Below are 11,583 nucleotides of genomic sequence, written 5' to 3'. Positions count from 1 at the left end.
CGGACTAAGACTTACACTATTCTGACATCTCTTCATGGGCTTATTAACATCTCGGGCTTCTTAACGTCTCGGGCTTATTAACCCCAGGCGACCATATCTCCTGGGTTATGACTGTCCACCGATTTATAATCTGACTTAACATCTGGCTTATCATCTGCCGGCTTATGATCTGACTTAACATCTGTCGGGTTACCATCTGACTTACCATCTGGCTTATCATCTGCCGGCTTATGATCTGACTTAACATCTGTCGGGTTACCATCTGACTTAACCATCTGTCTTAACTGTCTGCCTTAACCATCTGTCTTAACTCTCTGCCTTAACCATCTGTCTTAACTCTCTGTCGGTTTACCAAGTCCCAGTCGGGTTATAACTCTGGTCGGGTCATACCGCAGGGTATATCCCCGACAGTTTGATATTCCTTTTCTGCGAAACTCTAAAACAAGGGGAAAACAGGAAGTGGCACTGCGCTCTAGGTTAATAGGTTAATCCCAAAAATCATATAAAATAGCATATTAATGCATATAAAACATCCAAAACAGATAATATAATAGCATGAAACAATCAAAAATTATAGATATGTTGGAGACGTATCACGCCCCCAACAGCCTCCCCCTCCCCAGGACAAGTTTTTTATGTCGGCGCCGAAAAAACCCCAGGACGTCGAATTCCGCCGGTTAGGCCGATTTTTTGGCCCGGCGATTTCAGGGCGAACCCAGCGCACGGGCGGGTGGGGGCGCTTGGTGGCTCCAGCGGAAGGAAAAATGACATATAGGCCACCACTGTCAGGCAAAAAACAATTTTTCCACGTCCAGATCCCCCCTCCCGCGCGCACTACCCCTTCCGCCGTTGTGACGATCCTGCGACACCCACCACCGCTAGGAAGGTCATTTCCCCGCCGAAAAGAGAGGGTCCGCCGCGACATCCTCCATCACGCTCTTGGGCGAGCTTTTCGGCGCTCCAGCCATGAAGGTGGGGATACCGGCAGCTACGCGCCTACCACGCACCGCTAGGTGTTCGGCGGTTTTTCTGCTCGGTGATGTACTCAGACGACGAGGAGGTGTTTGCGGCGCTGCTGGAGGAGGAAGACGAGGCCGACGCCCAAGACGAAGAGCACCTCATGGTCCTCGCCGCTCTGGCCGGCCTGTTCGCGAGCAATGCAAAGCCGCGACGAGGTGGCTCAGCACCGGGCCGCCAGAAGAGCAAGCAGAGGCATTGTTTGGAGGGCTATTGCTTGCTCTACGCCGACTACTTCGTCGACGCTCCACTGCACAGTGAGAAAGTATTTCGGCGCCGTTATCGGATGAGCGAAAACTCTACGTCAGGATTGTGAATTCCATTCGGGAGTTCGACAAGTACTTCAAGTGCAAGAAGAATTGCACCGGCACACTTGGATTCACCTCACTCCAGAAGTGCACGGCAGCTATGAGGATGCTTGCATACGGAGCCCCGGTGATATACTGGAAGACTATGGACGCATGGCCGAGTCCACCACCATTAAGTGTTTGTACAAGCTCTGCAGGGCAGTGATGTCAGTGTTTGGACCATAATACTTGCGATCACCCAATGTTGAAGACACTACTCGGATCCTAGCACAAAATGCAGCAAGAGGATTTTCTTGAATGCTTGGAAGCATCGACTGCATGCACTCGGCATGGAAAAATTGTCCATTTGCTTGACAGGGGATGTACAAAGGCGCTAAAGGAGCTTGCAGTGTGGTACTTGAGGCAGTGGCCACACACGACCTCTGAATTTGGCACTCCTTCTTTAGTATGCCAGGAACTCACAATGACATCAACATACTGTAGTGCTCGAATGTCTTTGCCAAGCTTGTTGTAGGTCATGCTCCTTCGGTGAACTTCGAGGTCGATGGGCGCCACTACAATAAGGGATACTACCTAGTAGATGGCACATTTGTGAAGACTATCTCAAACCCTGTGACAGGAGGCAAGAACTCCTGCTTTGCCAAGTGCCAGGAGGCTTGCAGGAAGGATGTCGAGCGGGGCATTTGACGTGCTCCAACCTCGATTTGCTGTTGTCCGGTACCCCACTCTGACCTGGTCGAAAGATCAAATGTGGGAAGTCATGACTTGCGGTGTCATCTTGCACGACATGATTGTTGAGAGTGAGCAGGAAGAGACAATGTTTGACACTGAACCATATTACATGCAGGATCCTCTTGTCCAAGTTGATCACCAGCTACTGGCAACCTGGGCTGCCTTCCTCAATATGTGTCAGGAGATCGGAAATCCACAGGTGCATCAAGAACTGCAACACGATCTTGTGGAGCACCTATGCAGGCTCAAAGGCAATGCCTATCTCGATGTGTGATGAAATATGATTTTTATTTGTGTTTGAATTATGACTTTGATTCGTTGAACTATTTGATTTGTATTGATTTCTGTGATGAATTATGTGATAAAAATAGTTTTAGTTGAATTTGTGACGAAACACGCCGAATGTGGGCAGCATTTGGATCAATTTGCGTCTAAATTGGGCTGAAATCGATGACTAGGGGATGAACTTAGGGGCCGGCGGGCTGGGAACCCGAGCCCCACGTCGATTTTATCGCCGATTGGCCCTCAGACAACGTTATTTTAAGCCTCTATGGGGCCGAACGGATGGAGATGTTCCCATCGGGTCATCCTTGCTTTTCGGCACCAGCCTAGCTCTCGCGTCCTAGGCTTCTCCTTCCTACAGCTAGAGCCTAGAGGTCAAACCAATGTGCCCGTTGTGGTTCACACAAGTGGTATATTCACGCCACGATTCGCCCCTGAATCTTTGCCTACTTTCGGCTCCCGCTCGGAATGATTTGCCTTGCTTTGAGGAGATACGGCATCGTTTACTATTCGCTAGGTCGAAATTCCAGCAAATTCTGCACAGCACGTCTGAATGGAACGGACTGTTGAGCGGGCCCGGCCTCTGTGGCACTCGCTGACCCGCTGTCACTACTCGATACCTGCTCGCTAGCCAGGCAGCCTGCAGAGACTGCAGCGCCCGCCCGCCACAAATAAAATAAAAATTCCACCGGGCGAAAAGGCGATGGAATTGAAAGCAAAGCCAGCAACCTTGGCTGGCCTCGCTAAAAAGCCAGGAGCTCTTTTCCCCTCCCCCCTCTCGCTCCTCCCTTTTTGGATTCTCCCCATCTTGAGGCATCGCCTGTCTGCCCCCATCGGCCCAAGCCCACCACTCCCTTTGAGGAATCGTAAATCCTTGCCTCCTCTGCTCCTTCTTCTTCTTCTTCAGCTGTCCAGCCAGCCTCGCCTCCAAGGGAAGGGAAAGGAGACAAGTGGTGGAGCGGCGTCTCTCCGTGCTGCCATGCAAGTGCACGCTCACGTTTCTTGCAGGTGTTCCTCCCGCGCGGCCAGTGAGTACTCTACTGGTGAGTGAGGAGTGAGTGGGTGAGTGAATGGGAACTCAGGCAATGCCGTCCGGTGGGGCCATCTCGCGCCAGGGCTCGCTCTGCAGCCTCACGCTGAGCGACGTCGAGGGCCAGCTGCACGGCGTCAACCTCGACGACCTCCTCCGCACGGCCGGCTCGGCCAGGAGGACGGCTGACGAGGTGTGGCGGGACATCCACGGCGCCGACGGCGGCACCAGCCGACCGCGGGCCCAGATGACGCTGGAGGACTTCCTGTCCAGGCCCGGCGGCGACGCGGGGGGCGCCCACTGGGCCGAGCAGTACAATCCCCCGGCCCCGGTCCCGGTGCCGGGGCAGCAGCGCCACAACAACGTCGCCCGTCCCCTCCCGCGGCCGCTGGGGGTGGGCGCCGGGCCGGTGCTGGACGCGCTGTACCACGACCACGACGGGGCCACCATGTCCGGGCAGAAGCGTGCCGCCGTGGGCGGCCCCGGGGAGAAGACGGTGGAGCGGCGAAAGAAGCGGATGATCAAGAACCGGGAGTCGGCGGCGAGGTCGCGCGCGAGGAAGCAGGTGGGTCCCTCCCGTTCGAGACCCCAAATCTCTCTTGCATTTGTTGCACGCTCACAAGCTCACCCACTCCGATTTGGGCAGGCGTACACGAACGAGCTCGAGAACAAGATCTCCCGACTGGAAGAGGAGAACGAGCAGCTCAGGAGTTACAAGGTAATACTCCTTCCCAACTAAGTAAATCTCAGGTTGCTACGCAGGCTCGGTCAAGAGATGAACTTCATCAACAATATTATTACCACTTCTTGTCGATTTTTATGCCGCCTACTAAACGCCTTTAGTAGTAACATAATTCCCTAATACTAGTGGCTAACATAGGACAAATCTGCTGAGACGAAAACAAACCGCTATCCATTGGCAATCAACGTCGGGGTGGTCAATCAGTGGGCGCCAAACTGTTCATTTTGTGCTGATGCATGTATAGCGTGGTCTGCTATTGCTGATGAGCTCGGCCTGTGTTTCTTTCTTTCTTTCGCTGTCTGTGCGTCGTTGCCTTCGCTCTGTAGTGGTTACCAGAGGATGTCAGATGATGATGGATGGACCATAAAGTTCTGCCCAATCAAATGGACGCCTTCTCACCGCTTCATCTTGCACAAAAGCTTATCTCGTTACCTTATGTCAATATTTTTCACCCTACCAAAACTACTTTTTGCAACTTGTGGTGTTTTTTTTTCCTAAGGAAGATACAATCGTGGATAAATAATGAGCCAACATGCTGCATTTTTTTAACGGATAACACGGTCGAGGATCAATCATTTCCATCTATCTCACCTCCCATCAGAGGAATAGTCAATGCCTATTCCCTGCTGACTGGACACTAGTTCACAACTAGTATAGGATAACAAGACGGTTATTTATTTTTTAACGTACTGGATGGAACTAAAATTAGGGCTTTGGGAAGGTTTTATTTATCTCGTTGTCTGCCACCTCACTTCCTTCATCACCAATTCACTACTCTACCATGCAGTCAGCATCACCGTACTTATTAGTACTAGTAAGATAATAGCTCCTCCCCAGCTCAATGCTGATAAATAAATACTCCTCCAGTATCGTTGCCCATCTCTTTCAGCTTTGATGTGCAAAATTTACTGGTATCCATGTAGTAGTAGTAGTAGTACTAGAAAATTTTGCACATCTACCTCGCACCGCGCATTTTTCGTTTTCTGTGATTTTCTCTAGTACTAGTCTCGTGCTCCTTTCCATGCACATGTCATGAAATCTGAAGACAGCATGTATAAGCCTGCCAGTGACAACCTCTCCGAAAGGTGAGATTTGTGTCCTTGTCTGCATTTTTTCGTGCGTACGAAACCCTGACCCCCACTGCCTAGAAAATTGTGAGCCCAAATCCGTGTGCGCGGCAAAATGTATCTTCAGTTTTGCAGACCTGACGGATCCAATTGCTGTGTGATGCAGGCATTCGAACCGGTGGTGCACTGTGTGCCGCAGCAGGAGCCGAAGAACCAGCTCCGGCGGAGGAACTCGGCCAGCTTCTGATCATCATCATGTTAATAGTACTAGTGTTGTACTGCCCGGCACTAAGGTTGCCCAATTTGTAACTGACTTACTCCGAAAAACATTTAGCTAGTAGTACTAGTAAGAATACTCCTCTGCGATCTCCGACTTGCTGTGGCGTATGGCAATGCGCAATTGCTGGTTGCTGCACACCGCATTGTACTCCGATCCTGCGCTTTTTTTTTCCCAGCTGGTGCATTGCTTTCTGCAGCCTGTGATTGCAAGAGTATCCCAGTTAAGCTGTGTAGTGTTGTATCTGGAAACAGAATTGCTAGCCTAGCGGTAATATTCCAGTCTTTCCAGCTCTTTACCATCCCTTCTGTCATTGCATTATTTTTTATCATGCACACAAAAGATCAGCGGGATTTATTTCAAACTATAACATAAACTATACATCAATGTGCCCTTTGCTTTATAAAGGAAAACTAGGTGAAAAAACTCTCATCCTCAAAACTTTTCAGGTGTAGTCAGGATCGTCCTCGGGGAGTATCAATCTAAGATCATCGTTATCTCTGTAGACTTGTACCAAAGCTGCGGCCTTGTACGCAAAGAACCCCATCATCCCTGGAACAAGCTGCAAACAGAGAAATGAGATATTGTATTACATATTCATAAGGTCAACATAAATCTAAGATTGGCACCACCAATTGAATGAGATCTATAATGAAAAAGAGCTGTACTTTACCTCAAAGTTAAAAATGCTATTTTGAAAATGACTAGAAAAAGTTGACAACCCAAAAATCACTGCAGGAATTATAAGCCTTGGGGATGAAAGAACAAATAGAGAGCCACCCAATGTCTTCTCTATTGTATCCTTCAAATCCTCGCTTCGAATGCCGATTCTAGCATTTCCATGTATACAGAACAATAATAGATCAAAACAATCAGAACGTGAGGGATAGGAGACTGAGTAGAGATCACAGAGACATTTCCAAACCTACTTCTTCACTTTCTTCTTTAGAAAAACTTCAGGAACATCTTCCTTTGACAGGTTATCTGCGTGTCGATACAGAAGTTGAAGATACAACCAGCTGCTCAATATAAATGCGAGTGGTTAGATTTATATCACATCCTTGAGAATGAAACACAAGTTAAAACTTTCTCGTATATTTCAGTATCTTTAGACAGGATTCATGGCAGCACTCTATAAAAAAAATCATCATGAACTTTCGATTCTTGAGTTGTAAAGAAATCCTATTTAACTAACCTGAAAGCAACTCCAAAAGCATAACTGATACCAGCCTGTTCAATAAGAACATCAAAGATTCAGTCAGACACCATTCAACGAAATTTAGTTGCCGATCAATCCAATATTCAGGTAGAGTTAAAACATTTGCCATTCATGAGCTTACCGGACTATATAGAAATTAATGATCATAAATTCTTCAAGAATGGCCGTATGCATCACTCTGATGCAGAGGCCGGGGAGTCCCCCTTTTCAAAAAAAAAAATCTTCAAGAAAATATGTAAACATTTTGTCCAAACAGAGCTTATTAGCTTGTCAGGTAGATGGCCATTAAACGCCAAGACCATTCACAATGTCCAATGTTCATGTCCAAATACCAATGCACATTTTTCTATGTCGCCCGGGCATCTCCAACCGGAATTGCTAATTCACAAACACATCCGCAGACAGCTCTGGACCGCCACTCATTTTCCGCGTCCGCAACCGTCCCCCTCATATCCAAACCACCAAATTCATAGACAAGTATCCAATGTAGATAAACACACGTACTTTCATTCCAAGGCACATAGTTCATACATAGTCCGGACATAGCGCACTTCCAGTCCAAAGCACATAGTTCGTACATAGTCTGGACATAGCGCAGGGGAGTTCATCATACCATCAAACTGCCTCTGACATCACGGCGTTCCTTCTCCCTCTGACGGCGAGCACATCGTCCCTCTATGGCGGACGTGCCACCGCATCCGGTGCATTCATGGCCTTGCGCATTGCTGCCATTGGCCTCAGACTCCAAGGCTGATGTCGCAAGGACAACGACCCAACAACGGTCTGCTGCGGTGCCGCTCTCGCCGGCGTGCCGAGACCTTCACCCGGCGCATGCCTGATGCGGTGATGGAGCGGACACGTGCCGTGAGCTACCACTCGACGCAGTGCCAACACTGGACCACAGCCGCAGTGGAGGTAAAGGCGCCGAACTGGTGGATACGCTGCGGGCGGCTCCGAGACAAAGCTCGGGTATCCTTCGGGGATCGGTGGAACACGAGTCAGACGGCTATCACCTCCTCGTGCGAACAGGCGGCGAGCTCCCGATCGATGCATCCGAGCCGACCGGATTCAGATCCGCTGCTAGTCATGCTGGAGATAACCGGAGAGGAAGGGGTGGGAGGCGGAGCAAAGCGGACTGCAGTGGACTGAGACAAATGGCTAGGGCTTGGTCCACGTGAGGATAGTAACGGGATTTTGTGGGATGGGCTGGTCTGACGTGGCGAACGCGTCCGTGCGACCCCAAATTCGCTCCACATACGTGTTGGGTTTGAGGGATGCCAGACAGCCCGGACATTTGGGCTAGGTATGTGGGGTCCGATTGGGTGGTCATTTTCTGTCCGGGTCGTGTTCGAGCGGCCCCAAACTCGCCCCACATATGGGTTGGGTTTTGTTAAGCTTCATGCACTAGCCAACGCAACCAAAAGTCCGAACTGGTGGAAAGGGCTAGTGCAATCCACATATACTATAACACCCCCTCTCACGTGTGACGGGGAAGACAAGTCAACACGTGCAACCGGAAGAGAGCGACGGCGCGCGAAACTCACGTATGACTCAAGACCTTGGCCTCTGATACCACGTAGAAGTGCATGCTCTAGCCAATGCAACCAAAAGACCGATCTGATGGAAAAGACTAGGCAACACATTGTACGTCAATACTCCCCCTCACGTGTGGCTCCCTCAGGCCTAAACATGGACCGAAAGTGGGCTGCAATTTAATTGCGCCAGTCGCGTCTTGAACTCAAGACCTTAGGCTCTGATACCATGTTAAGCTTCATGCACTAGCCAACGCAACCAAAAGTCCGAACTGATGGAAAGGGCTTGTGCAATCCACATATACTGTAACACCCCCTCTCGCGTGTGACGGGGAAGACAAGTCAATACGTGCAACCGGAAGAGAGCGACAGCGCGCGAAACTCACATATGACTCAAGAGGCCTATATGTGGACACAAAGGGGAGCTACCAGCAATTTTTAGATAAATTGCGAAAGCCAGGACTTGAACTCAAAACCTTAGGCTCTGATACCATGTTAAGCTTCATGCACTAGCCAACGCAACCAAAAGTCCGAACTTATGGAAAAGGCTGGCAATCCACATATACTGTAACACCCGCTCTTACATGTGACAGGGAAGACAAGTCAACACGTGCAACCGGAAGAGAGCGACGGCGCGTGAAACTTACGTATGACTCAAGAGGCCTATACAAGGACACAAACGGGGGCGGCAGCAATTTTCTAGATAAATTGCGAAAGCCGGGACTTGAACTCAAGACCTTAGCTCTGATACCACGTTAAGCTTCATGCACTAGCCAACGCAACCAAAAGTCCGAACTGATGGAATGAGCCAGTGCAATCCACATATACTGTAACAGGTTTGAGGGATGCCATACTGTAACAGGTTTGAGGGATGCCAGACAGCCCATACATTTCGGCTAGGTATGGGGGGCCCGATCAGGTGGCTGTTTTTTGTCCGGGCCGTGTCCAGGCTATCCGCCCGGACATATAGGGGGAAGTGGGAGGTCCAGTCGAAAATGTTCTCAAGGCAATGATTCCAAGATTATATGAGCCACGAACAGTGTGATGCTCACATAGTGCACAAATCTGACCTAAAACAACATTGTTATCTGCTGGTAGATTGGAGATTCCCTAAAAAAAGGGGGCAGCCTGGTGCGCGTAGCTCCCACTTGCACAGGGTCCGGGAAGGGTCCAACCACTTTAGGTCTTTTGTACGCAGCCTTACCATACATTTCTGCAAGAGGCTGCTTACAGGACTCAACCCGTGAACTCATGGTCACAAGGGCACAATTTTACTGCTGCGCCAAGGCTCCCCTTCAAGATTGGAGATTATCTCTCTCCAACAAAAAAAAATTAGTATACCAGAGATCCAATTTCAAATGGTTGATTTTGTAAAATTCCAGTTAAACAGGGTATCACTTAATTGTGGCACATGGTCACACAAAACTATTCAATCATTCATGGTTAGTGCAAAAATGCGTGTCCGGTTTGCTATAAAGTTCAGGATGAAAATACCTCCACAGAGAAGACTAGGACACAATATATAGTGCAAGCGGCTCCAATTCCTATGGTCAAGAGCAACAGTTCGTCCTTAATCTGTGGGAAACGACTAACATGAGCAGCTGGATATGATTTTTTTTCTACTGAATGCATCAGAAGATGAAACACTGGGGGTTAAAATTACTGCTTCATATCTCAGAAGGTTGAATTCCTTCCTTTTATCACTCTCTTTCTGCCCAGCCTGTCATCATTTGCAAGAACATGCCAATCTATCAATTATCTCTACAAAAACATAGTCAAAATTCAAGGTAATGATGAACAGTAATAGTCCCGAAACACGGCCATGACATACCAGAGCAGAAAGCCTCCTTCTCGCAGTAAGGCTGCCCTCAGCGGACACAAAATCTCCAATTGCCTCAAATCCCACGACTCCCTCACTCATAACATCATCCCTGAACTGCATTCCATTGTTCAGTCAGTTATGCCTTGCAATAGATGACGTAGATAACACACGATTGGCACAGCTTACATCTTCAGGTTGCCCAACATCTGCAGCATTTTCTTGATCTGTGGTAGCCTCTAACACATCAAGACCTGTGTCGTTTCTCCTCAAAACCATGTCAGCGACTTTGGAGACCAGGTCCCCATTCGTCTGCCTATCCTCAAGGAACATGCGCAAGACATCCTTCCCGAGACTGTCACCAGCTATCAGTTCCAACAATGAGGCCACAGGATTAGTACGAAAGAACAAACGCCGAACCATGTTGGTGCTTAGCACTTCTGTTGTATGGCTTGAAACCTTGAATAATTCTTCTCTTTATAGCATATATGGATTTAAATACACCAATGCATGGAGAAAATAATGTGTTCAAAATCAGAATGCTCCGGCGAAGTAATCCCGACCCAATTTTAGCATCGCCAGAAGTAACCCCGACCGAATGCAAGAAGAGAATTCTAATCCGACTTCCGAGGTAGCGAATTTCTGCGCCATGCAATTCTGAGCATTGGTGAAGCTAGGCGGTGTACCTTGGAGAGACGAGTAGCGTAGAGCCGAGGCGCGGGGCGACCTGCGAGGGCGGCAGGCAAGGCCGAGAGGAGGGAGGGAGCCGCGCGCGGCAAGGTCACAGCAACGCAGACCGGGAAGCCTCGCCATGGCAGAACTAATCTATTAAGCTGGGGCTAGCCGCCGCCGCGTACGGCGTAGCTTCTGTGATGGCCCGCCGCAAGCTGTCGGCCTAGCAGCTCGCTGATCTCCTAGACTCCTACCTCCTCGATGGAGGCAGCGGTCGGGATGGACAGAGGGAGGGATGGCGCTGCTCGGAGAAGAGAAGCCATGGAGGAGTGGGCTTCAGGTGGATAAGAGTAGGATGAAGGCGCGATCTGGAGCGTCCAAGGCCACGATCGGGCGGTGAAACCTTTCTCCGACGTTGTCTCTCATCTTGTTTCGTCACAATCCTAATGTTTGGATGCAACAATGCTCTCAGAAAATGAGGAAAATATCTCCACTGTGGGGCTCACCCTAGGTGAACAACCACTCATTTGCATTTCATTCTACGTAGGAGTGGTCGTCCATGTTTGCCGCCGCCGTCCACCATAGTTCTCACTCATTTCGTTGTCCACCGTCGTGATGGAGCAGGTGCTGACGAAGATGTTTCCGAAGGCGGAGGATCCCTCAGTGGTGGTCGCCCGCAAGGTCAACACATCGACACGCACCGCCCGCCGCCGCAGATAGAGGAAGAGGGAGGAGACTTTGATGATGGTCAATCACCCAGTACCTCCTTTGGTTATGCATGTGAATCAGGTGTTGCAGGGCGTGCAATCACCATCACCCTATTCGGCAGGGTTGCATCCGTCATACTACTACGCCGCTCGGCAGCTCGATCCGCAGTAGTAGTCCG

The 11,583-nt window shown here is 49.6% G+C and overlaps 2 protein-coding genes across 2 annotated transcripts; one reads left to right on the top strand and one right to left on the bottom strand.

The window, feature by feature from the left end:
• The first annotated feature begins 3,073 nt into the window (after nt 1–3,073).
• LOC119285561 (ABSCISIC ACID-INSENSITIVE 5-like protein 2) lies at nt 3,074–5,536 on the top strand. The gene is made up of 3 exons (XM_037564860.1): nt 3,074–3,934; nt 4,016–4,087; nt 5,345–5,536. The coding sequence occupies exons 1-3, from the start codon at nt 3,410–3,412 to the stop codon at nt 5,423–5,425; spliced, it is 678 nt and encodes a 225-aa protein (XP_037420757.1). The 5' UTR covers nt 3,074–3,409; the 3' UTR covers nt 5,426–5,536.
• Nucleotides 5,537–5,711: 175 nt separating this feature from the next.
• LOC119285560 lies at nt 5,712–11,076 on the bottom strand. The gene is made up of 9 exons (XM_037564859.1): nt 10,712–11,076; nt 10,215–10,390; nt 10,038–10,142; nt 9,870–9,926; nt 9,701–9,781; nt 6,651–6,685; nt 6,385–6,474; nt 6,129–6,285; nt 5,712–6,017 (listed from the first exon to the last, which is right to left on the bottom strand). Exons 1-9 carry the CDS (start codon nt 10,836–10,838, stop codon nt 5,901–5,903), a joined length of 945 nt encoding a protein of 314 aa, XP_037420756.1. The 5' UTR covers nt 10,839–11,076; the 3' UTR covers nt 5,712–5,900.
• Nucleotides 11,077–11,583: the final 507 nt, after the last annotated feature.

The sequence above is a fragment of the Triticum dicoccoides genome, chromosome 4A (genome assembly GCF_002162155.2).
Source record: "Triticum dicoccoides isolate Atlit2015 ecotype Zavitan chromosome 4A, WEW_v2.0, whole genome shotgun sequence".
NCBI classification, from domain to species: Eukaryota; Viridiplantae; Streptophyta; class Magnoliopsida; order Poales; family Poaceae; genus Triticum; species Triticum dicoccoides.
The sequence above is the reverse complement of the archived record's forward strand: the minus strand, read 5'-3'. Positions and strand labels throughout refer to the sequence as shown.

Bases quoted from the DNA above. Each gene is read 5' to 3' on its own strand.
- LOC119285561 (XM_037564860.1), top strand. From the start codon at position 3,410: ATGGGAACTCAGGCAATGCCGTCCGGTGGGGCCATCTCGCGCCAGGGC. The intron at 3,935-4,015 runs GTGGGTCCCTCC...CGATTTGGGCAG, and splicing joins GGTCGCGCGCGAGGAAGCAG to GCGTACACGAACGAGCTCGA. The intron at 4,088-5,344 runs GTAATACTCCTT...TGTGTGATGCAG, and splicing joins AGCAGCTCAGGAGTTACAAG to GCATTCGAACCGGTGGTGCA.
- LOC119285560 (XM_037564859.1), bottom strand. From the start codon at position 10,838: ATGGCGAGGCTTCCCGGTCTGCGTTGCTGTGACCTTGCCGCGCGCGGC. The intron at 9,782-9,869 runs GTAATTTTAACC...CGTTTCCCACAG, and splicing joins ACCTTCTGAGATATGAAGCA to ATTAAGGACGAACTGTTGCT. The intron at 6,286-6,384 runs GTAGGTTTGGAA...TGGAAATGCTAG, and splicing joins CTAAAGAAGAAAGTGAAGAA to AATCGGCATTCGAAGCGAGG.